Source organism: Oncorhynchus gorbuscha, linkage group LG08 (genome assembly GCF_021184085.1).
Source record: "Oncorhynchus gorbuscha isolate QuinsamMale2020 ecotype Even-year linkage group LG08, OgorEven_v1.0, whole genome shotgun sequence".
Classification (NCBI taxonomy): Eukaryota; Metazoa; Chordata; class Actinopteri; order Salmoniformes; family Salmonidae; genus Oncorhynchus; species Oncorhynchus gorbuscha.
The window spans coordinates 59,217,102-59,243,790 of NC_060180.1; the positions used below are offsets into that span (position 1 = coordinate 59,217,102).

A 26,689-nucleotide genomic window follows, 5' to 3' on the forward strand; every position below is an offset into this window, starting at 1 on the left:
AATATATAGTGCACTACTTTTTACCAGAGCCCACCCTATTCACTATATAGTACAGTACTTTTTACCAGAGCCCACCCTATTCACTATATAGTGCACTACTTTTTACCAGAGCCCACCCTATTCACTATATAGTACACTACTTTTTACCAGAGTCCACCCTATTCACTATATAGTGCACTACTTTTTACCAGAGCCCACCCTATTCACTATATAGTGCACTACTTTTTACCAGAGCCCACCCTATTCACTATATAGTGCACTACTTTTACCAGAGCCCACCCTATCCACTATATAGTGCACTACTTTTGACCAGGGCCCACCCTATTCAGTATATAGTGCACTACTTTTGACCAGGGCTCTGGTGAAAAGTAGTAGTGCATTATATAGTGAAATAGGGTGTGTTTGGGACTGAGGGCCACTGAGTAGTCTAGCCCAGGCATTCCCCCAGATGAGAGGTTAGCAATAAACCATCATGAAGCTTGTCGTCACAGTTCTGATGAATCCCTGGTTGTGTGAAGCCAGAACGGCCCTGTTTCCCTTACTGAGGACGTCATAGCAGCAGAAGAAAGAGTATCATTATAAACATGGCATAAATGTTTCCAGTTGTTCCCTTTAAAATAGCCCCATGCTTCAGGGTTTATTGACGTTTAGAGAAGTGTTCATTTAGAAGGGCACACATGGCACCCGAGGTGTGTTGGGCTCGCACGTTACTAAATTACCTATGTAGACTAGGAACATGTTCTCTATTTTTTTCTCAGAGATCCATCATTCGCTTTCCAATGGATTTGTTTATTAGCTATTAATAATAATAATAATAATAATATTATAGCTATTAATGATGTACCTGTTACAGTATGTTTTTCATTATCATGTTTACCAGCCAGGTACTTTCAGAGACTACATTCACAACAATCCCATCTTTGTAAAGGCAATGCACGCTGGCCAGCTCTTATACTATCCAACTATGTGAGTGAGTGCTAGGCCTAATCAGCAGATGACTGTGTTCACTGACCTGCTCTGCTCCTCTCAGCAGCAGACTGATTGGAGGGGTGGGCCTTCTTTGTTAAGGTAACAAGCTGGAGGTATGCTCATTCAATAGATACAACCTTTGTCACCTCAGGGCTACTTGGGAGGGAAGTGTGTGTGTGTGTGTGTGTGTGTGTGTGTGTGTGTGTGTGTGTGTGTGTGTGTGTGTGTGTGTGTGTGTGTGTGTGTGTGTGTGTGTGTGTGTGTGTGTGTGTGTGTGTGTGTGTGTGTGTGTGTGTGTGTGTGTGTGTGTGTGTGTGCATGTAGTTGAGGGCCCAGATACACCTAAAATAAAATACTATTTTATTTGCTACTTGGGAGGGAAGTGTGTGTGTGTGTGTGTGTGTGTGTGTGTGTGTGTGTGTGTGTGTGTGTGTGTGTGTGTGTGTGTGTGTGTGTGTGTGTGTGTGTGTGTGTGTGTGTGTGTGTGTGTGTGTGTGTGTGTGTGTGTGTGTGTGTGTGTGTGTGTGTGTGTGTGTGTGTGTGTGTGTGTGTGTGCGTGTAGTTGAGGGCCCAGATACACCTAAAATAAAATACTATTTTATTTGTCACATGGACATGCACCAAACACAATACAGTGAAATGCTTTACTCACAGGCCATTCCCCAACAAGGCAGAGTTAAAGAAGAAAAATAGAAAATGAGAAAACTGATTAGCAGCAAATCTGTGGGTATACAAAACAGACAGGGGTCTGCTACAACTACAGGTTGGGGAGTGAATCAGCCCTTGGAAAGTGTTGGTGTTGGGGGTGTAGGGTGATGTTCACCTTAGACGCTGATCTTGGGTCAGTATAGCATTTTCCCCACTAATGGTTAAGGTTTTGGGGGAGGGAAAGCTGATCCTAGATCTGTACCTAGGAAGAACTTCACCCTGAAGCGAGGTGGGCAGTACTGAGAGGCACAGCTCGGCTATGTTTGTAAATTGGTTATTCATTGGGTGCTAAGAACTCAGCAACAGGCCAGTATCCTATCAGAGATGAAGGGTGGCATCCTAAAGACTGTGTGTTCAAACTAAAGTTAACATTGTTTTGAGAGAGAGGAGGCCCAATCTCTTTTCAGTCCTAAATGAGATCTAGTTACTGTCAGCCCACTTTCCTAATACACATATGATTCCGCTTTACCATAGGACCAAAATTACATGTTTATTTACTTTTTCCAGACTTCAAAAGATATTGTGAAACCTGATTTAGTTAGCAAAATAGGCCAGGATGCTCAGTTGAAAAATCCAGAGGAAATGCTAGACTAAGTGCTACAGAAATCCATCGTAAATTGTGTATTTATAAATCATTCGTAACACAACAATCGCAAACAAGTATCATCCTTGTAAAATGGTCCAAATATCCAATATGTTACAAATAACTGTGAGTACGTTTACATGCACAGTAATAATTCAATATAAAACTGATGATGGCCGTGGGCAGATTATGCAATAGTCATGTAAACACAATAGTAAGCATACACCGATTAAAACACCTGGCTTCATGAGCAATCTTTCAAATTATTAGGACATGTAAACACCTTAATCTGAGTTCCAGTTGTGTATTTGATCTGCGCTGGTGCTACCACTATCTGAGCGAGACTCCCTCTTTAGCGCGACTTTGGAACAACTGAATGTATGTGTCTTAGAAGTGGTTTTCGCATAGAAACTTTATATGTCCCAACTCAGAATCAAATACGCTTCCCAAAAAGAACATGGTCGCTGTGGTTCAACGTCTATGTGTCTCAAATTAGTCTTATTCCTCTCTCCCCCTCTCTTTCTCTAGTTCTCTCTCTCTCTCCTCCACTTCTCTCTCTTTCTCTAGTTCTCTCTCAATCTCCTCCACTTCTCTCTCTTGCTCTCTCTCTCCCTCTCCCCCTCCTCTCTCTCTCTCCTCCACCCCCCTCTCCTCCACCCTTCTCTCTATCCCTCTCCCTCCACCCCTTTCTCTCTCTCTCCTCAACCCCCCCCTCTCTCTCTTTCCATTTGTGTCTCTCCCTCTCCCTCTACCCCCCCCCTCTCTCTCAATTCAATTAAATTCTATTTGCTTTATTGGCATAACGTAACAATGTACATGTTACCAAAGCTTACTTTGGATATTTACAATATTAAGATAATAAGAATCAAAATTGTCAATGGGACAATAGTAACGACAATAAGCAAGGGCCAAAATAACCAACACATTGAACAATAACAATAAGCATACAGTAGAGGACTTGTGCAGGTTGATTGGTCTGTCAGACACTGTCCCTCATCTTATGGCAGGCAGCAATGTAGTGCGCTGCCAACCCACAGCTCTCTGCATCCTCCCTCAACAGGACGGGTAGCCTACTCTCATCAGAGAGATCTTTGAAATCTTTGAATAAGGGCTTCAAATTTGGGGAAATGACACTAATTGTTTTATATTTTTGACATTTTGTCAGGAAATGCAGCTCTGTCTCAGGTTCTGCTGTTGTGCAGTGGTTGCACAGCCTTTCCTCTACAGAGAGCCAGGTTTTCCTGTGTCTACCTTTGTCAATGGCAAGGCTGTGCTCACTGAGCCTGTACTTTGTCAAGGTTTTTCTAAGGTTTTGATCAGTAACCATGGTCAAATAGTTAGCCATGGTGTACTGTCGATTTAGGGCCAGATGCACTGCATTTTGCTTTGTGCTTGTTTATCCCAAAAAGTAATGTAGTTTTGTTTTGACTATGTTGTAATTTGTTTTATTCTGATTGATTGGACGTTCTGGTCCTGAGGCTTCAGTGTGTTAGTAGAACAGGTTTGTGAACTCAGCCCCAGGACCAGCTGGATGAGGGGACTCTTTTCTTTGCCCTAATTCTGCCCAGCATGCATTGTTTGTAGTTTTCCTGTTTCCAGTTTACCCTGCATGCAGGGTTTCAATGGGGTGTATGTCAAAAACATATTTAATGGAGAAGAATGCCCTGCGTGCTTTCTCTCTCAGTTCATTCACTGCATCATTAAGGTGTCCAGTTGAGCTTATTTTTTTTTTAAAGTAATTGTAGTGTGTGCAGTACTGTATATATTTTGTACCAATTGAGAACTTTGGTCTAATTCCCTGAGATCTGGATCTTCTCTGGAAAAATATTATTTTAGCATTTTTGGGGTTTACTGCCAGGGCCCTCTCGCTCTCTCTCACCCCCCTCTCTATGTGTCTCTCCCTCTCCCTCCACCTCTCTCTCCCTCTTTCTATGTCTCTCTCTGTCTCTTTCTCTCCCTCCACCTCTCTATCTCTCTGTGTCTCTTCCTCTCTCTTTCTCCTCCACCTCTCTCTCTTTCTATGTCTCTCTCTGTCTCTCTGTCTCTGTCTCTCCCTCCACCTCTATCTCTCTGTGTCTCTTCCTCTCTCTTTCTCCTCCACCTCTCTCTCTTTCTATGTCTCTCTCTGTCTCTCTGTCTCTGTCTCTCCCTCCACCTCTATCTCTCTGTGTCTCTTTCTCTCACTATCATTTCTCTCTCTCTCTCTGTCTTCCACCTTTCTCTCTCTCTGTGTCTCTTCCTCTCTCTTGCTCCTCTACCTCTCTCTCTTTCTATGTGTCTCACCCCCCTCTCTCTCTATGTGTCTCACCCCCCTCTCTCTGTGTGTCTCTTCCTCTCTCTTTCTCCTCCACCTCTCTCTCTTTCTATGTGTCTCACCCCCCTCTCTGTGTCTCTTCCTCTCTCTTTCTCATCCACCTCTCTCTCTTTCTATGTGTCTCCCCCCCCCCTCTCTCTTTCTATGTGTCTCACCCCCCCCCCTCTCTCTGTGTCTCTTCCTCTCTCTTTCTCCTCCACCTCTCTCTCTCTTTCTATGTGTCTCACCCCCCTCTCTCTGTGTCTCTTCCTCTCTCTTTCTCCTCCACCTCTCTCTCTCTTTCTATGTGTCTCACCCCCCTCTCTCTGCGTCTCTTCCTCTCTCTTTCTCCTCCACCTCTCTCTCTTTCTGTGTCTCACCCCCCCCTCTCTCTGTGTCTCTTCCTCTCTCTTTCTCCTCCACCTCTCACTCTTTCTATGTGTCTCGTGTCTCACCCCCTCTCTCTTTGTGTCTCTCCCTCTCCCTCCACCTCAGTCTCCCTCTTTCTATGTCTCTCTCTGTCTCTCTGTCTCTTCCTCTCTCTTTCTCCTCCACCTCTCTCTCTTTCTATGTCTCTCTCTCTCTCCCTCCACCTCTATATCTCTCTGTCTCTTTCTCTCGCTATCATTTCTCTCTCTCTCTCTCTCTCTCTCTCTCTCTCTCTCTCTCTCTCTCTCTCTCTCTCTCTCTCTCTCTCTCTCTCTCTCTCTCTCTCTCTCTCTCTCTCTCTCTCTCTCTCTCTCTCTCTCTCTCTCTCTCTCTCTCTCTCTTCTTCCACCTTTCTCTCTCTCTGTGTCTCTTCCTCTATCTTGCTCCTTCACCTCTCTCTCTCTTACTATGTGTCTCACCCCCCCCTCTCTCTGTCTCTCCTTCCCACCTCTCTCTCCCTCTTTCTATGTCTCTCTCTGTCTCTGTCTCTCCCTCCACCTCTGTGTCTCCTCTCTCTTTCTCCTCCACCTCTCTCTCTTTCTATGTCTCTCTCTGCCTCTCTGTCTCTCCCTCCACCTATCTCTCTCTGTGTCTCTTTCTCTCGCTATCATTTCTCTCTCTCTCTATGTCTTCCACCTTTCTCTCTCTCTGTGTCTCCCTCTCTCTCCTCCACCTCTCTCTATTTCTATGTGTCCCTCCCTCTCCCCCACCCATCTCTCTATGTGTCTCTCCCTCTCCCCCACCCCTCTCTCTCTGTGTCTCTCCCTCTCCCTCCACCTCTCTCTCCCTATTTCTATGTCTCTCTCTCTCGCTGTCTCTCTCTCCAACTCTCTATCTCTCTGTCTCTTTCTCTCGCTATCATTTCTCTCTCTCTCTGTCTTCCACCTTTCTGTCTCTCTGTGTCTCTTCCTCTCTCTTTCTCCTCCACCTCTCTCTCTTCCTATGTGTTTCACCCCCCCCCCCTCTCTCTCTCTGTGTCTCTCCCTCTCCACCTCTCTCTCCCTCTTTCTATCTCTCTCTGTCTCTGTCTCTCCCTCCACCTCTCCGTCTCTTCCTCTTTCTTTCTATGTCTCTCTCTGTCTCTCTGTCTCTCTGTCTCTCCCCCCACCTCTGTGTCTCTTCCTCTCTCTTTCTCCTCCACTTCTCTCTCTTTCTATGTCTCTCTCTCTCTGTGTCTCTCCCTCTCCACCTCTCTCTCCCTCTTTCTATCTCTCTCTGTCTCTGTCCCTCCACCTCTCCGTCTCTTCCTCTTCCTTTCTATGTCTCTCTCTGTCTCTCTGTCTCTCCCCCCACCTCTGTGTCTCTTCCTCTCTCTTTCTCCTCCACCTCTCTCTCTTTCTATGTCTCTCTCTGCCTCTCTGTCTCTCCCTCCACCTCTCTCTCTCTGTGTCTCTTTCTCTCGCTATCATTTCTCTCTCTATATATATATATATATATCTTCCACCTTTCTCTCTCTCTGTGTCTCCCTCTCTCTTTCTCCTCCACCTCTCTCTCTTCTATGTGTCCCTCCCTCTCCCCCACCCCTTTCTCTATGTGTCCCTCCCTCTCCCCCACACCTCTCTCTCTGTGTCTCTTCCTCTCTCTTTCTCCTCCACCTCTCTCTCTTCTATGTGTCCCTCCCTCTCCCCCACCCCTTTCTCTATGTGTCCCTCCCTCTCCCCCACACATCTCTCTGTGTCTCCCTCTCTCTTTCTCCTCCACCTCTCTCTCTTCTATGTGTCCCTCCCTCTCCCCCACCCCTTTCTCTATGTGTCCCTCCCTCTCCCCCACCCCTTTCTCTATGTGTCCCTCCCTCTCCCCCACCCCTTTCTCTATGTGTCCCTCCCTCTCCCCCACCCCTTTCTCTATGTGTCTCTCCCTCTCCCCCCACCTCTCTCTCTCTGTGTCTCCCTCTCTCTTTCTCCTCCACCTCTCTCTCTTTCTATGTGTCCCTCCCTCTCCCCCACCCCTTTCTCTATGTGTCTCTCCCTCTCCCCCACCCCTCTCTCTCTCTCCTCCACCCCTCTCTCTCTCTCCTCCACCCCTCTCTCTCTCTCCTCCACCCCTCTCTCGCTCTCCCTTTCTCTAGTTCCTCTCTCTCTCTCTCTCTCTCTCCCTGGCATCATGAACTGTGAGAGCCCTGGGAGAACAGGCCAGAGAACAGAGTAGAAATTGAGTTTTAAACAGATGCAGTAATTCAATTTCCACCCTTTTAAATGTGGAATGCAGGGGGCCATATGTAACCCAACACTTGCTATCGCAGTTACAAACAGGGGCAGCGTTTCAACAGTTGGTGGCTGGACTGCACCTCTATCTGTCTTTTAATCAATACAGGGCCCTATGACTCTAATATACACAGGTTGCATCCCAAATAGCACCCTATTCCCTATTTAGTGCTCTACTTTTGGGTGCCATTTGGCATGCAAACACAATCAGGGTAACTGATGCTGATCCTCATCTGATAGTCTCCATTATGTTGGCCTTTGGCCCTGAGACTGGACACCTGTTATGTTCTGCAGCTTTCACCTCCAGTTCACAGCTTGTGTACATCCTAAATCGCACCCTATTTCCCATATAGTGCACTACTTTTGACCAATGCCCATAGGGCTCTGGTTAAAAGTAGTGCACTATGTAGAGATTTGGGTGCCATTTGGGACCGAACCCTTGTAATGGGGGCAGGGAAGGAGGTGAAGCACTCACAGAAATCTATCAAATAATGTCAATGCAGAGTAGCCAGTGGCAGGTGTTGGAAGCACGGCTCTGCCAGCTTTCCTTGAAACAAAATGCACAAAGACCACATAAGCGCCATACCTCAATGTTTTAAATGATGTGCCTGTCCTCCTCCATTCTATAATGATCGTAGCCTATTGGAGAATGGAGGTGAAAGAGAGGAAATATGTAGATAAGACCAGGAGACTTGGGCAGTTGGTCACTGTAGTAAAATAACATTATGACTTTGCTTGAGATTACCCTAACCAATTAGTGCACCAACAGAATCATGTTAATGACAGCTGTCACATATATGTCCAATCTATCAGCTTTGTTCATCTATTTCCCCATAATCCACCTACTTAGACTATTGACACATATCCTCAGGAAGTTTGTTGGGCGTTGACAGGCATTTTGGTAATCACCTCCTCAGCATGGGGCCTATACAAGCACTAAATTAAACATTGGCACCACAATTAAGACCTCTTTCTTTAGTTTTGGGCAAAGCCCTCTCCCACATTAACCCCCACTGTCTCCACACTGCCCCAAAGTGCGATGAAATGTGTTCCTTGGGTCTATACCGAGCACAGTGTTAAAGGTTTCCAGTTAATGTTTCCATTTAAAATCACAGATATGCCCCACGTCATGAATATCTCCATATTTCTCAAATTGCATCCATGATTGACTGAAATGTAAATATCCTTTTGAATGTGTAAAGGCTTCAGAATGCTTCAGTTGGGCTGGCGCCTAGCCGAACCCAGCTAGCAGAACCGAACAAGTGTGCTGGCATTACTCTCTTAAAAGACATTTGCTCGTTTTTCAAGCGAATGTATTTTCAGGGAGTATGCGAGCACAATCGTTTGGTTGGGCTAGGCGCCAGCCCAACTGGAGCATGCTGAAGCCTTTAGGTGTGCCTTGTGCAGTATGTTTCCCTGATTTGAACATGGGGTCACAGAAAAACTCTGGGTTATGTCAGTAACATCCAGAGAGGTTTCTGATTTCTTCCTACAAATGTGGCTCTAGAGTCGTATGTCTTTTGTTTTCTTCTACAATGTCCACATTAGAACAGAGTGGACAAGACCAGGCACTAAATGTGATGGGGGAAAATAACACCATCACAATGATGTTATTTTCTACACAGAAAATCATACAACATTATTGCCTGATGATCGTCTGAACTTCCCAATACCTTTCTGATGCATTTCAGTCACTTCATACCACACATCCTTCAGACTGAAATACTGTCAAAGGTACTGACAGAAGGATTTGCAATCATCATAGCCCCAATTTAAAAAAGTACATTGACTATTGATTACATCACCTTTTTTTACATGGTGGGTCGTGATTTTTTTTAAATAAATCAAAATGGTGTCGCGGGTCAAAAGAGTTTCGGAACCCCTGGCCTAGTGCATGATTACACTGTGACCTAATAAGGACCCTGTGAAATAGGCCTTCATTTACCTAACAATTATTGCAATGCAACAAATCATTCAGCAAAAAAAAATCTATTTCGGAAGCTTAGGCCTGTGTTAATTTGCCCATAACACAAGTTCATGTAAAGGTACAATTCAATTCACTGCATAACGAGAAGAATAAACAATGACGAAGTCATTAAAAAAATATTATTCTATGGAGGGGAACATGTAAACAAACACCTTTGAGAAACACTTGATTGATTTACGCTGGTTCCCCGCCCCTGTCGCTCTGTGATTAGGCGCTCCAATAGAGGGAGTGACTTCGCCTCCCTCCATATATATCCCATTCAATGCATCCGCCAACAACAGAGCATGCAGAGCGATCAAAAACAATGGTGCCATTTACGAACACGGGGAGAAACCGAATGGTATCGGCGCGTAAATCATAGTCTGGCAGTCAATAGCAGACGGAGAAGAGTGGTCGATTTTTTTACAGAATAACGTCAAATCAATATATAATAAATCGGTGTGCTGTGTGGATTCCCTACCATTTTATCAGACAGACGAGACACCCACAGGCTACTCCCCAAGAACACCGTCTGCGCCAAGGATGAGTTTATCAGCATCTCTTGATTAATCGGACTTCACAACCTACTTGCAAGCGCTAATTCGTTGGCACTTGGAAGCAGACGAATTCAACAGTGTGTGATGATGGAGTGTAACTTGCTGGGTTTGGGGTGGTGCATGTTTTTTGCACTCGTCCTACACAGGTCGAGCTGCGCCGCGGCGAAGGAGCTACAATGCCAGGAGATATCCGTGCCCTTATGCAAAGGAATCGGCTACAACTACACCTACATGCCCAACCAGTTCAACCACGACACACAGGACGAGGCAGGGCTGGAGGTGCACCAGTTTTGGCCCCTGGTGGAAATCAAGTGTTCTCCGGACCTGAAGTTCTTTCTCTGTAGCATGTACACTCCTATTTGCCTGGAGGACTACAAGAAGCCCCTGCCGCCTTGTCGGAGTGTCTGTGAGAGAGCCAAGGCAGGCTGTGCGCCTCTGATGAGACAGTACGGGTTCCCGTGGCCAGACAGAATGAGATGCGATTTGTTACCAGTGCAGGGTAACCAAGATACACTATGCATGGACTACAACAGAAGTACGACGACTGTTTCTCCAGTGGTTGCAAAGCCCACACATCGTCCTGTTAAACCAGTAAACCCACGAAAGAAAAATGGACAAGGCCGTTCTAACGAACCCAGTAAACACAAACCTCCGAGTTCTCCATGCGAACCCCAGTGTCATTGCCGCGCTCCCATGGTTCCAGTCAGCAACAGTAATCCTCTATATAACAGAGTTAAAACAGGACAGATACTCAACTGTGCCATGCCTTGCCACAACCCTTACTTCTCCCAAGACGAAAGGACATTTACTGCATTCTGGATAGGACTATGGTCCGTGTTATGTTTTATCTCTACTTTTGCAACAGTGGCAACTTTTTTAATCGACATGGATCGTTTCAAATACCCGGAGCGACCCATTATATTCCTCTCTGCTTGTTACATGTTTGTCTCCGTCGGTTATATTGTCAGACTAATTGCTGGACATGAACAAGTGGCTTGTAACATGGAGCATGATACCGAACACATCCACTACGAGACCACCGGCCCTGCGCTTTGTACCATTGTTTTTTTACTTATCTACTTCTTCGGCATGGCAAGTTCTATTTGGTGGGTCATTCTGTCTCTTACCTGGTTCCTGGCTGCGGGGATGAAGTGGGGGAATGAGGCCATAGCCAGTTACTCCCAGTATTTTCATTTAGCTGCCTGGCTGATACCCAGCATGAAATCAATAGCTGTGTTGGCGTTGAGTTCAGTGGATGGTGACCCTGTGGCAGGAATATGCTATGTTGGCAATCAGAATTTGGATAATCTCCGGGGCTTTGTTTTGGCGCCTTTGGTTATCTATCTTTTCATTGGAACTATGTTCCTCCTGGCTGGGTTTGTGTCACTGTTCCGGATCCGGAGTGTTATAAAGCAAGGAGGGACGAAAACAGACAAGTTGGAGAGACTGATGATCAGGATAGGTATTTTTACAGTGCTTTACACCGTCCCAGCCACGATTATAGTAGCATGTTACTTCTATGAGCAGCACAACAGACAGACTTGGGAAATAACCCACAACTGTTCATGCTTGTCGGAGCATGACATGCAGAAGCCGGACTATGCTGTGTTCATGCTGAAATATTTCATGTGCCTTTTAGTTGGCATCACGTCCGGCGCGTGGGTCTGGTCGGGAAAAACTCTAGAATCCTGGAGGACTTTTTGTACCCGCTGCTGCTGGGGCAGCAAGGCCACGAGCGGGTCAATGTACAGTGACGTTAGCACGGGATTGACGTGGAGGTCCGGTACTGTGAGCTCTGTCTCTTGTCCCAAACAGATGCCATTGTCACGGGTTTGAAAAGGTAAAATGGACCACTAATTGCGTTGGGATTGACCATCGGCGTGTTCCAATTAGCACATTAACGAGAACCTAATGATTTTTCTTGCACAATGAGACCCGCATCCAGTTTAGAACCATATAATCAGAAGAATTAGAGGCTTTGCCTAATTTTTACAAAATGAGCTTTTCACCTGCAAAATGAGCTTTTCAAAGATGATTTGAAATAGGCTATGCCTTAATGTCATACGGGTTTCGTTGGTGCTTAATGTATTTATATAATTATTGGTGTACAAACATTGTAAATTTGTATATACATTTTATACGAGATTGAATATATGTATAATTCACTTTGATAGAAGATCTTTATTTTGGTAATAAAAGTAATTTTATTACATTTTTACCTGTGCGTCTTGATAGTCATTCTGCGCCAAAGCTGCGCACCACTTCTATATTTTGCAAATGTAATTTTTTATTTTCTGTCTTCATGCCGTGATACGATATTTTTGGATAAGTAGAACCCCCTATTCATATTTGTCAAATAGTGATCTAATTATTAATTCATATAAATGTAATAGGCCTACACACCAGTTGGTTGTTGGGTTCTTTTTGGCATTGTGGAAAAAAGTACGCTACACATTGTAACGAGCAGTGGTGGTTGGCTGTTGCGTTCCTTTTTGTTATGGTGGGTATCACTGTTAGGTATTCTAGATGCAACCACAAACAGTGGGGTACGAGGAGGATTCATAAAAACCTTGAAATGGCAGTGAAAGCCCTACATGTGGTCTGTTCAAGTAATCCTCTCTTTAGGGAACCCCTCTGTGCAACAATTATGTTACAAACGCTGCATAATCTGCCCCCAATTAATACTGATGACCCAGTGAAACATGTCACACACTGACCTGCATATGAATATGAAATCAAAGGGATTCTACTATTCCTATTAAGGTTTGTGTGGGGCAGAGTTCTGGATACTCACCACTCTTACTGTCAAGATGTCATAGGCCTTATAATTAAGATGTCAGACAGTGAGGGAGGGAAGACTGGTATGAATCCCAAATGACACCCTGTTCCCTATACAGTGCACTACTTTTGACCTGAGCCACATGGGCCCTGGTCAAAAGTAGTGCACTATATGGGGAATAGGGTGCCATTTGCAACTCAAACCACACTCAATAGGTGACCCTATGTTTTCCCAGTCTGGTCTCATAGATTATTCATAGTGCACGTAAATCCGGGACACTCAAAATAGTATGATATGTTACATTTGGTATGGTTTTATTTAACAAGGCAAGTCAGTTAGGAACAAATTCTTATTTAGAATGACAGCCTACCCCAGCTCAACCCTCCCATAACCCGGACGACGCTGGGCCAATTGTGCGCCGCTCTATGGGACTCCCAATCACGGTCGGGTTGTGATACAGCCCGGGACTGAACCAAGCTCTATAGTGACGCCTCTAGCACTGTGATATAGCGCCGTAGACCACATTTGAGCCACTTTTGAGCGATTATGGTTACATAAGACAGATGGTTACTTGTCCGGGTGGTTGGGTAGGTGTATAGCGCGAATGTCTAGCAACCCAAAGGTTGTGCGTTCGAATCTCATCACGGAAAACTTTAGTATTTTCGCTAAGTAAGAGCTATTCAACTACTTTTTAGCCACTTTGCAACTACTTAGCATGTTAGCTAAACCTTCCCCTAACCATAACCTTAACCCTTTTAGCTAAACTTTACCCTAACCTTAAGCCTAATGCTTAGCCTAGCTAACTTTAGAATTCATAACATATTATACATTTTTTGAATTTGTAAGATATTGTACAATTTGCTAATATTTCTAATTGGTACAGAATAACACTGCTCTGGGACCAGGATGCAGCTCATGGTTAAAAGGTCATTAAGACTCGGTGTGTGGTCGGTTTACTGTGTATCTGACCATAACAGCGCTTAAACAGCTGGATTATCTTCTTAACAAGCATAAAGAAACTATTGCATTTGAAAACTGCAAATAGCACCACTGCTTGGTGCGAACACACTTGTGTTTTAGAGGCCCAAGCTTTCAAAATGAGGTGTTTACTTTATCAAAGTTTAGCCAATACCCAGATATATATAATATATAATAATATGAAATAAAAATGTATTTATAAATTCAAATGTTCTTATCCATTTGGAGATTTAGAAGAGGTCACGTCCATCACAAATCATTGGCTTACCTCTTAAAACTGTCCAACCAAACAGGGACTTGACAGCATGATGTTGTTGGGTGCCAGTTGTAATTGCTCTCATCCTAATTCATAAACTGCAATCCTGACCAAATTTGACTTTTATTTAAAAGATAGACTGTATCAATTCGGCTACTGCAGTCAGTGATACCATACTGCCACCCTGTGGACAAAGAATATCCCCATGAGTTACAAGCTTTCAACAAACCTGTAACAAGCACTTAATAAACATTATTTCAAAATAAGACAAATGTATTAAATATGCACAATATCACATTATCAATTGAATACATTTAATTATTTTGTTTTTTCAATACCTTTAAGTTATTGACATTCCAATAAAATATAAAACAATTGGTATGCTATTGCTATGCTATTTTAACAATATATAGGGAACAAACAGGTGGCTACAGGTGGAGACAAGCTCATATGTTGCTTCCCAAATTGCACCATATTTCCTATATAGTGCACTACTTTTGACCAGCCCTAGTCATTTGGGACAAAGCCAGAGATTCTTCCAATCCAATGCAGAGAGGTCAGGGCGTGTGTGTGTGTGTGTGTGTGTGTGTGTGTGTGTGTGTGTGTGTGTGTGTGTGTGTGTGTGTGTGTGTGTGTGTGTGTGTGTGTGTGTGTGTGTGTGTGTGTGTGTGTGTGTGTGTGTGTGTGCAGGTCAGGCTGTGTACACTCTAGGCTAAAATCAACAGAGGAAATTAGATTATGGAGGTCACGCCAGATCCACCTCCTGCCAAGATAAACAGGAAGTTCACTAGTGGGTACAGGAAGGGACCATCACTTAGAGGCCATCCATAGCATGTGTTCCAAATGGCCCAGGTCAAAAGCAATGCACTTCATAGGGAATAGGGTGCCATTTATTAATAAGGGCATATTGAATGGTGTCTTTGTCTACTGATTGATTGAGAAACATCTGTTGAAATTGAATACAGAAGTAAGATGGTGCCACAGTTAAAAAGGCCACATAACTGTGACAGAAAATCCAAAACGTATACAGAATATTATACATCAACGTATACAGTACATTGGCTAACATCAAGACAATTCCATAAGGATTCTGCAAGGAAAACATCAAAGCAAGTATTTTATTCAGTTTTAGATGAACTGACTACTGATTTCAGCCAGATGGACTGCTGGCCACCCCTCGGGTTTTACTAGGATCTGTGTCCCAAATAAAATAAAATTGTATTTGTTACATGTAAACAACAGGTGTAGACTAAGAGTGAAATGCTTACATACGGGCCCTTCCCAACAATGCAAAATATATAAGAAAAATATTAACAGAAGGAATAAATACACAATAAGTAACGATAACTTGACTACAGACACGGGGTACCAGTACCGAGTCAAACCGCAGGGGTACGAGGTAATTGAGGTAGGCAGATATATGTACATATACAGTACCAGTCAAAAGTTTGGACACACCAACAGATTCAAGGGTTTTTCTTAATGTTTTACTATTTTCTAGCTTGTAGAATAATAGTGAAGACATCAAAACTATGAAATAACACATATGGAATCATGTAGTAACCAAAAAAGTGTTAAACAAATCAAAACATTAAACATTTTAGATTCTTCAAAGTAGCCCCCCTTGTCTTGATGATAGCTTTGCACACTCTTGGCATTCTCTCAACCAGCTCCATGAGGAATGCTTTTCCAACCGTCTTGAAGGAATTCCCACACATGCTGTGCACTTGTTGGCTGCTTTTCCTTCACTCTGAAGTCCAACTCATCCCAAACCATCTCAATTGGATTGAGGTCAGGTGATTGTGGAGGCCAGGTCATCTGATGCAGCACTCCATCACTCTCCTTCTTGGAAATAGCCCTTACACAGCCTGGAGGTGTGTTGGGTCATTGTCCTAGTGTGGCAAATGATAATCCCACTAAGTGCAAACCAGATGGGATGGTGTATTGCTGCAGAATGCTGTGGTAGCCATGCTGGTTAAGTGTGCCTTGAATTCTAAATAAATCACTGACAGTGTCGCCAGCAAAGCCCCCCACACCATCACACCTCCTCCTCCATGCTTCACGGTGGGAACCACACATGCAGAGATCATCCGTTCACGAACTCTGCGTCTCACAAAAACACGGTTGGAACCAAAAATCTCAAATGTGGACAGACCAAATGACAGGTTTCCAATGGTCTAATGTCCATTGCTTGTGTGTCTTGGCCCAAGCAAGTCTCTTCCTCTTATTGGTGTCCTTCAGTAGTTGTTTCTTTGCAGAAATTCGACCATGAAGGCCTGATTCACGCAGTCTCCTCTGAACAGTTGATGTTGAGATGTGTCTGTTACTTGAACTCTGCAATTTCTGAGGCTGGTAACTCTAATGAACTTATCCTATGCAGCAGAGGTAACTCTGGGTCTGGATTGACTGACCTTCATGTCTTAAAGTAATGATGGACTGTCATTTCTCTTTGCTTATTTGAGCTGTTCTTGCCATAATATGGACTTGGTCTTTTACCAAATAGGGCTATATTCTCTATACCAACCCTACCTTGTCACAACACAACTGACTGGCTCAAACACATTGAGAAGGAAAGAAATTCCACAAATTAACTTATAACAAGGCACACCTGTTAATTGAAATGCATTCCAGGTGACTACCTCATGAAGCTGGTTGGGAGAATGCCAAGAGTGTGCAAAGATGTCATCAAGGCAAAGGGTGGCTATTTGAAGAAACTCAAATATAAAATATCTCTGTGAAGCATTGATTTGGGCTGCGATTTTTGAGGCTGGTCGCTCTAATGAACTTATCCTCTGCAGCAGAGGTAACTCGGGGTCTTCCTTTCCCGTGGCAGTCCTTATGAGAGACAGTTTCGTCGTTGCACTTGATGGTTTTTGCGACTGCACTTGAAGAAACTTAAAAAAGTCTTGAAATATTCCATATTCACTGAACCTCATCTCTTAAAGTAATGATGGACTGTCATCTCTTTGTTTTTTTGAATGTTTTTTTTCCATAATATGGACTTGGTCTTTTACCAAATAGGGCTACCTACTGTTTACCACCCCTACCTTGACACAACACAACTAATTTTCTCAAATGCATTAAGAAGGAAATAAATTCCACCAATGAACTTTAACAGGCACTCCTGTTAATTGAAATGCATTCCAGGTGACTACCTCATGAAGCTGGTTGAGAGAATGCCAAGCGTGTGCAAAGCTGTCATCAAGGCGAAGGGTGGCTACTTTGAAGAATCTAAAATATAAAATATATTTGGATTTGTTTGGATTTGTTTAACACCTTTTTGGTTACTACATGATTCCTTGTGTTATTTCATAGTTTTGATGTCTAAACTATTATTCTACAATGTTGAAAATAGTAAAAAATAAAAAATAAACCTTGAATGAGTAAGTGTGTCCAAACTTTTGACTGGTACTGTAGGTAAGGATAAAGTGACTAGGAAACTGGATAGATAATAAACAGTAACAGCAGTGTGTGTGATGAGTCAAAAGAGTTAGTGCAAAAAGGGTCAATGCAGATATTCCAGGTAGCTATTGCGGTGATAGAGCCAGTCAAGATGCTCTCAATGGTGCAGCTGTAGAACTTTGAAAATCTGAGGGCCCATGTCAAATCTTTTCAGCCTCCTGCGGGGGAAGAGGCATTGTCGTGCTCTCTTCACGACTGTGTTGGTGTGTGTGGACCATGATAATCTTAACACCGAGGATCTTGAAGCTCTCGATCTGCTCTACTACTGCCCCATTGATGTGGATGGGGGTGTGCTCTGCCCTCTGATTCCAGTCCTACAATGGTGTTGGAGTCGTGGGTGAACAGGGGGTACAGGAGGGGACTAAGCACGCACCCCCGTGTTGAGGGTCAGCGTGTCGAATGAGTTGTTGCCTATCCTCACCACCTGGGGGAGGGCAGTCAGTAAGTCCATTGATTGTGGCCTGTGGAATATTGTCCCATTCCTCTTCACTGGCTGTGCGAAGTTGCTGGATATTGGCGAGAACTGGAGCATGCTGTTGTACAAGTCGATCCAGAGCATCCCAAATATGCTCAATGGGTGTCTGGTGAGTATGCAGGTCATGGAAGAACTAGGACATTTTCAGCTTCCAGGAATTGTGTACAGATCCTTGCGACATTGGGGCCGTGCATTATGCTGAAACATGAGGTGATGGCGGCAGATGAATGGCATGACAATGGGCCTCAGGATCTCTTCACGGTATCCCTGTGCATTCAAATTGCCATTGATAAAATGCAATTGTGTTCGTCGTCTGTAGCTTATGCCTGCCCATACCATAACCCCACCACCACCATGGGGCACTCTATTTCCGATGTGATGTTGACATCAGCAAACCGCTCGCCCACATGACGCCATACAGGCTGTCTGACATCTGCATGGTACAGTTGAAATCGGGATTCATCCGTGAAGAGCACACCTCTCCAGCATGCCAGTGGCCATCAAAGATGAGCATTTGCCCATTTAAGTCGGTTACGAAACTGAACTACAGTCGGGTCAAGACCCTGGTGAGGACGGAGATGGTTTCTGACAGTTTGTGCAGAAATTCTTCGGGTGTGCAAACCTACAGTTTCATCAGCTACCCAGGTGGCTGGTCTAAGACGATCCCGAAGGTGCTGTACAAATCTTTTTGCCCATTTTCTATGAATATATATATTTTCTTCTAATTTTCCAGGGGGTGCTGCAGACTGCTATATCGGTCTGCTAATACACAACTATTAAAGGACCAATGCACTACCTTTGTGAGAAATGTTTTTTCTATTAAAATATATATTTTCTTCTAATTTTCCAGGGGGTGCTGCAGAACCCTCTGCACCCATACTTCTCATGGCTATGGCCACACCTGTCAGGTGGATGGATTATGTTGGCAAAGGAGGAATTCTCACCAACAAGGATGTAAACAATTTGTGCACAAAGTTTGAGAAAAATGTTTTTTTTTTGTACGTATGGAACATTTCTGGGAACTTTTATTTCACGTAATAAAACATGGTACCAAAACTTTACATGTTGTGTTTAAATGTTTGTTCAGTGTATGTTCAGTGAAGCAGGCTCTCTAATTCCTTTACCACTATATCTTCAGACAGGGTTGTACATTGTTCATTCATCACTCAAAATTAGACTAGAGGTGAGAGTGGCATTGATTTGATTTGATTTGATAGGTCAACGGTTATGGCTATATCTGTCAGTCCATGTTCGTGAAAGTGTGTATGTATGAGTGTGTGAGTAAGTCAATGTATGCATGACATTTCCATTTCCATATAAAGGAAAAACAACAATTTTGCATATCTATTCTATGTTGCCTCTACCCTGACAGTGTTTTCTAATTCTTCAATACACAGAGAACACTAATAGCCTGTATACTGTCTCTCCACTTATTTCCATTACACAACAGAGTCATATTCACTAGGCCCCAAACAAAGAAAACATACTAAAACAGGAAGGGACTTTCTGACTTTATCCTGTAAGAAATGCTCGTTTTCGTTTTCTGTTGCAAAACAGTTTGCTACGTTTTGATACGGTTCGCAATAATGAATGCAACCCTGTAGGCTTGCTGGGAATCGTCCATTGTATGTAGTGATCTCTACATTTACTCCGACATCAACATCCAAGGAGTGAGAATGGATTTTTCTGTCACCAAGGACAACAAACATATAATCCTACTGAATTCTCTTCGCAACATGCAATCTGGTCTCAGAGAAAGACTTATAATACTATATGTCCTCCAAGATGTATTAGAAGTTACAACATCCAATTCGTATGCTATTTATTGTTTGATCAAGTCAAACATATACTCTACGTCCTCTCATTTCTATGATATTGTACAACTGCTATTCCATTCATAATGTAACCTAACGTAATGTATCATACTAAATGAAGGAGAACGGAGTTTCTTACCAAATCTTACAATTTGTTTTTTTTGAGGACAGGTTGATATGTTATATATATTTAGTTTCTGTCAACCATGATATCTGAGTACTGTACCAACAGCATATAGGACCAGTGAGGGTTGGATCATTTTCAGATGAACATGGCTCCAGTCAAAAGTAATGCACTATTTAGGGATAGGGTGCCATTTGGGATGCATATGAACAGTGGATCAATAAGGTTGAGTAGGAGCTGACTCACTGTTGTGGTTTTCCCATGTGAACACCAAACATCATGCTTGCAAAACAAATTCAGAAAATAAAAATGATTTAAAATATAAAAATAATTTACAGTTAAGGAAAAAAAAAAATATATATATATATATATATATATATAGTATGTATAGGTATTTTAAAATGGATTAAGATTTGTTCATCTCTGGCAGAGTGGTTACATTTACATTACATTTAAGTCATTTAGCAGACGCTCTTATCCAGAGCGACTTACAAATTGGTGCATTCACCTTATGACATCCAGTGGAACAGCCACTTTACAATAGTGCATCTAAATATTTTAAGGGGGGGAAGTGGGGGTATCTTGTATCTGCACTTTCATTTATCTACCAGTGGAGGGCAGTAAAGACAATGGCATACACTTATTCAGATGTTACACGACCCTGTTGTTTCGTGGACTTTTAAAAATATTTTTATTTAAATAGGCAAGTCAGAGCAAATTCCTATTTACAATGACAGCCTACCCCGGCCAAACCCTATACAAACAACGCTGGCTCAATTGTGTGCCGCCCTATGGGACTCCCAATCACAGCTGGTTGTGATACAGCCTGGAATTGAACCAGGGTCTGTAGTGATGCCTCTAGCACTGAGCTGCACCACTCGGGAGCCCTAAAACAAACAAGGTAATGATTATGGCAGCCCCATGTGTACATAAATGTTTAATAGTCTGTATAATTGCTTAAAAAACAAATGATATAAATGTAGAGAACTTGCCTACGAATTGAAAAACGAAACAACATCCCTGTGCCAGACAACTATATCTGAATGTAGGCATACATTTAAGATGAATATACCACAACCCCATTCCTTTAATTAACCTTTGACCTACCAGCATCATCACCCACTTACGTAAGTTGTTCCAAGGGACCACTTTCTTTGGAAAAGATACACTACTAAAGTATGTGGACATTCCTTATACCACTCAAGCCGACGCTTGGCATTGCCATGGTGATCTTAGGCTTGTGTGCGGCTTCTCGGGCATGGAAACCCATTTCATGAAGTTCTCGACAAACAGTTCTTGTGCTGACGTTGCTTCCAGAGGCAGTTTGGAACTCAGTAATGATTGTTGCAACCGGGGACAGATGATTTTTACCTGCTATGCGCTTCTGCATTCGGCGGTCCCATCCTGTAAGCTTAAGTGGCCTACCACTTTGCGGCTGAGCCGTTTTTGCTCCTAGACGTTTCCAATTCACAATAACAGCGCTTACTGTTGACTGGCGCAGCTCTAGCAGGGCAGAAATTTGACCAACTGACTTGTTTTCACCAAGATAGCATCCTTTGTAGCTTAGTTGGTAGAGCATGGTGATTTCAATGCCAGGGTTATGGGTTTGATTCCCACGGGGGACCAGTATGAAAATGTCTGCACTCACTACTGTAAGTTGCCCTGGATAAGAGCATCTGCTAAATGACTAAAATGTCAATCCTATGACGGTGCCATGTTGAAAGTCACTGAGCACTTCAGCCAATCTACTGCCAATGTGTGTCTATAGAGATTGCATGACTGTGTGCTTGATTTTATACAGCAACGGTGTGGCTGAAATAACCAAATCCACTCATTTGAAGGGGTCCACATACTTTTGTATTATATAGTGTATGGTTTCAAAACTGTTTTTAAAATTATTTCCAGGGATGCACAACCTACTGAAATATATGTAAATATCTTTGTTAGAAATAAAACTATATTCCCTTGAAGGGGTGATGCTGAATGTAACAAATGGCTCTCCCCTACACTCAAAACCACACAAATGCTTCGGCCAGGATTGAATCCAAGGCACGTTGTAGAGCAGCGAATTGTGTTTGACTTTTAAATGTCATTTACACTTGAGCTGACATCCACAGCATTGTTGACAGTAGGTAGGCTTGCATTCACCTAAACTTTTCCATCACTGGCCTCCTGCAAAGCCCCTCCTGACATTTACAATTTATTAATTTAGCAGACACTGTTATTCAGAGTGACATACAGGAGCAATTTGGGTTAAGTGCCTTGCTCAAGGGCACATCAACATATTCTTCACCTAGTCGGCTCAGGGATTCGACCTTTCGATTACTGGCCCAACGCTCTTAACCGCTAGGCTACCTGCCACCCTGGTAGAGGAGTAATGTTCCTTTGTTTCCCTCAGTTCTCCAAGTGGTCTTAGCTTCTGATGAGTCGGAGCACATCAGTCTTCTCTGACTGTTGTTTGGGAACCCAATGAAAGACCGTGTGAGCTGAACACCAGCGGAGTGCGCCCATCATAGCTCTTGAAGGTCAACTAACTGGCATTAATTGGATCACCCATTATAATTCTGTTAGCTAACACATACAGTGAACACATTCCGTTTGTAGAGCTGAAAGTGTGAAGTCACAACAGCAAAATGCAACGCAGCCTATTATTACAATTTGGGGGAAAAATTAATTTAAGTGTATGTAATGAGTAAATCATCAGAGTTGAACTAAAAAACACAGCTCTCCCATTGTTGTGTTGCTGCTTCGCATAGAATTACATAGGTCTAAATAAAACAATCTACTTTACTGAGCATCTGATGAGGAAGAAGAATCACTGGAAGAGCTTGAGGAGCCCCTTACTTCCTGCAGGTTGATGTCGTCCAGGAGCCTATCACGGGATTCTGCACTATCATGATGCTGCTCCAGGAGTGTTGCGTCTACCATGGTGGACTGGCCATGCCTCCGACCACTGTACATTTGTGAGGGTGTAAATTGGCGTGACACTACTACTGGGTCTCTCTCTAACTGCCGGGAGAGAGGGACGGAAGATGAACGGGAGATGTGGCTGGGATGAACGAAGTGCCCGCTCCATGGAGCCCCCATAGGAATCGGGTGAAATGGCGGCTCAATCTTTGCATCCCTCCGCGGAAGCCTGCTCCCCTGCAGTGGTTGGGCAACCACCCTAACGCGAGTCTCATCATTTATTCTGACTCTTCTGTGTGAAAGGTCACCGTTTGGGTTACAGTTCAAGGTTGGTTTGTCCATGTGACTTTGTCCTCTCTTGAGGACAGTTTTGGGGGTCTTGTGGTTCTGGTTGTACAGGACTTCCATGTCCTCCCCAACCCCACCTTTCATCAACCGTCTGCCCTTTCTCCTGGTCCTCTGTGTCACCATCCATTGCACAGAGCACACAAGATCTGCCAAGTTCAGTAGCAGAGAGAGGGAGGCTGCCGCCAGCATGAAGTTGAGCATGATGGTCTTCTCTGTGGGGCTGGATGTGTAGCACTCCACCATGGACGTACAGGGAAATTCATAGCACTGGAAGCTCCTGGGGACAGAGAAGCCATAGAGGTAGTACTGTCCGGCACTGAACGCTGCCTCCAGCAGAATCCGCAGTATCACATCCAGAAGATAGGCACTTACAAAGTTAGGTGTTCCTTTTGGTAGAGCGTGTAGAGGGGTGCACAGAGTGCCTGCTCCGGTCTGACTTCTGCTCCCAGAGAAATAGTTCCCTCTGATATGGAGAGTTGACGATACTTTGTGGATGATATAAGAGATGAACATCAGGTGAGGGAGACAGAGCATGATCAGTTGGAACAGCCAGAAGCGGAAGAGGGAGAGGGGAGCAAAGCAGTCGAAGCAGACGTTGGTGCAGCCCGGCTGGATGGTGTTGCACACAAAGTGCTCCTGCTCGTCCCGGAAGAGGGGATAGCCAGAGAACAGGAGGATGAGTAACCTCAGGACCACCATCAAGATCAACCATGTCTTCCCTGCAGTAACAGCAAATCAATTCGATATTCACTCACACACGTTTAAACATTTACATTTTGGTCATTTAGCAGATGCTCTTATCCAGAGCAGCTTCCAGTCAGTGCATTCAACTAAGGTAGGTAAGACAACCACATATCACAGTCAGTGCATTCAACTAAGGTAGGTAAGACAACCACATATCACAGTCAGTGCATTCAACTAAGGTAGGTAAGACAACCACATATCACAGTCAGTGCATTCAACTAGGGTAGTAAGACAACCACATATCACAGTCAGTGCATTCAACTAGGGTAGGTAAGACAACCACATATCACAGTCAGTGCATTCAACTAAGGTAGGTAAGACAACCACATATCACAGTCAGTGCATTCAACTAAGGTAGGTAAGACAACCACATATCACAGTCAGTGCATTCAACTAAGGTAGGTAAGACAACCACATATCAGTCAGTGCATTCAACTAAGGTAGGTAAGACAACCACATATAACAGTCAGTGCATTCAACTAGGGTAGGTAAGACAACCACATATCACAGTCAGTGCATTCAACTAAGGTAGGTAAGACAACCACATATCACAGTCAGTGCATTCAACTAGGGTAGGTAAGACAACCACATATCACAGTCAGTGCATTCAACTAAGGTAGGTAAGACAACCACATATCACAGTCAGTGCATTCAACTAAGGTAGGTAAGACAACCACATATCACAGTCAGTGCATTCAACTAAGGTAGGTAAGACAACCACATATCACAGTCATTGCAAGTAAAACAAACATTATTTTAGTGTTAGATACTCTTGAAAAAAAGCTTTATGTTAGTAACATGAACTATCCCATACATACAGCATCTACAGGCTCATCTACATACACTAGAGTATGTGCACATGGCAGAAAGGAAAACCTACCCAGAAAAGTGACGTTGTGATTGAAAGTAATGAAGAGTATTTCCATTAGGCCAGTCTTCTCCATGATAAAAACAACAAGCAGCTCATCCCATAGAGATCCTGTCTGTATACCTTGATCCAATCCAGATTACTCAGCAAGGGTCCATTTCAGTCCAATCAATCCAGTTCAGTTCAACTCAATCAATTCAAATCAGTCCAATTCAAATCCAAGTACCTCATTTGGTTGGAGAGAAGTGGCTCCAGAGTAAGTTCTCAGTTCCCCAGAGTGTATGTCTACTAGACTATAGATCTCTCTCAAGTGTTATAAACAGCTCAGTGATGCCAGGCAGGGTCCTCTCTCTGCTATTATTATCACATCCAAATCATGTTACCATCAAAGCATTGCTAGGATATTTCATCAAAATACACTGAACTAAGACAACTGGACGGGTCTACATAAAAGAAGCATCGTGATTGTAGAATGTTATTCGAATTGAGGTGACCAGGTTAAAGGTTATAGGACAATAATGAGAATTGTAGCTTTGTGCCCAAATGGTGGCGATCTTGGCCTCCTGTCCATTAACCTCAATACACAGGCTTCTTCACATTCGTTCGGAAATAGCAGAGTGATTAATGATACTTGGTGTGCATCCCAAATGGCACGCTATTTCCTATATAGTGCACTGCTTTTTACCCGAGCCGTATGGGCCCTAGTCAAAAGTAGTGGACGACATAGGGATTGGGTGCTATTAGGACACATTTTTTGGGGATATGGTAACGTGAGACTACATCTCCATGAAGCCATTTTAATGGTCATGTCAAGACGACAGCTGCTACATGTTGGATAGGTAACAGTATGGCTTCTGTCCCTCTTCTAGCACACAGCCAACTAGCTCGCAATTCCACATTGGCTACAAATAGAGTGCTAATAGGGGGATTTAATGATTAGCATACACACGTGATCTAACAAGTTCTCCACATATAAACATAAACTAATACAACAGTCAGACAAACGCTTTGGAAATAAGTGTATTTTGTCCTCTTGGATTTCTAAACTGTACCAATAGTTTTTACCCAAAAATAAATGAATCAAAATCAAAAGACATTTTCTTTTATTACAAACATGGATCAAAGCCTTCGTATAAATATTTCAAAATTAAGTTAATGATCGCATCATCACTTTAATACTTGATTATATACTGTACAGTTTCTAAATCATTCATACAATTGTAGTGCTTCAGTTGTCAGTAGGGTCTTCTTGACAAATGAAAAAACACAAATAAAAGTTGATCATGAATATAACAATATTAATATATTTATTAGACAAAATCAAACTGTATAACGTTTGGAGGAGCTATGTTATATAGAAGTTGGCTCAGTGTTCAGGTTTTTGTTCTTAAACAAATAAAGAAACATTGTAGCTTAAAACATTGATTTCTAAAACAAAAAACACAAGTCATGATTCACACGGTGTATCAAGTATGATAACCCATTTCTATCCTTTCATTGGTCACCTTCTTGTCAATATAACCTACTTTGAATCCTGTGGATGACACATTCACAGTAGCTAAATCACTCACATTTACACTACATGGCCAAAGGTATGTGGACACATATTAATCATGGGCATTAATGTTGGTCCACGATTTGCTGCTATAACAGCCTCCACTCTTCTTGAATAGGCCTGGCTCTCAGTCGGCGTTCCAATTAATCCCACAGGTGTTCAATGAGGTTGAGGTCAGGGCTCTGTGCAAGCCAGTCAAGTTCTTCCACACTGATCTCGACAAACCATTTCTGTATGGACCTCGCTTTGTACACGGGAGCATTGTTATTCTGAAACAGGAAAGGACCTTCCCCAAACTGTTGCCACAAAGTTAGAAGCACAGAATCGTCTAGAATGTCGTTGTATGCTGTAGCGTTAAGATTTCCCTTCACTGGAACTAAGGGGCCTAGCCCGAACCATGAAAAACAGCCCAAGACCATTATTCCTCCTCCACCAAACTTAACAGTTGGCACTATGCATTCGGGCAGGTAGTGTTCTCCTGGCATTCGCCAAACCCAGATTCGTCCGTTGGACTGCCAGATGGTGAAATGTGATTAATTCCTCAGGAGAACACATTTCCACTGCTACAGAGTCCAATGGCGGTGAGCTTTACACCACTCCAGCCGACGCTTGGCATTGCGCATGGTGATCTTAGGCTTGTTTGCGGCTGCTCGGGCCATGGAAACCCATT

The 26,689-nt window shown here is 43.3% G+C and overlaps 2 protein-coding genes across 2 annotated transcripts; one reads left to right on the plus strand and one right to left on the minus strand.

Moving 5' to 3' along the window:
* Window positions 1-9,440: 9,440 nt before the first annotated feature.
* Window positions 9,441-11,927, plus strand: LOC124041917 (frizzled-8-like). The gene has a single exon (XM_046360084.1). It carries the CDS (start codon window positions 9,794-9,796, stop codon window positions 11,543-11,545), a length of 1,752 nt encoding a protein of 583 aa, XP_046216040.1. The 5' UTR covers window positions 9,441-9,793; the 3' UTR covers window positions 11,546-11,927.
* A 9,441-nt stretch (window positions 11,928-21,368) lies between these two features.
* LOC124041918 (gap junction delta-4 protein-like) lies at window positions 21,369-26,164 on the minus strand. Its single transcript, XM_046360085.1, has 2 exons — window positions 24,477-26,164; window positions 21,369-23,571 (listed from the first exon to the last, which is right to left on the minus strand). The coding sequence occupies exons 1-2, from the start codon at window positions 24,538-24,540 to the stop codon at window positions 22,385-22,387; spliced, it is 1,251 nt and encodes a 416-aa protein (XP_046216041.1). The 5' UTR covers window positions 24,541-26,164; the 3' UTR covers window positions 21,369-22,384.
* Window positions 26,165-26,689: the final 525 nt, after the last annotated feature.

Excerpts from the sequence above, each read along its gene's own strand:
- LOC124041917 (XM_046360084.1), top strand. The coding sequence starts at position 9,794 with ATGATGGAGTGTAACTTGCTGGGTTTGGGGTGGTGCATGTTTTTTGCA.
- LOC124041918 (XM_046360085.1), bottom strand. The coding sequence starts at position 24,540 with ATGGAGAAGACTGGCCTAATGGAAATACTCTTCATTACTTTCAATCAC. Across the intron at positions 23,572-24,476 it reads TCACAACGTCACTTTTCTGG|GGAAGACATGGTTGATCTTG; the intron begins GTAGGTTTTCCT and ends CTGTTACTGCAG.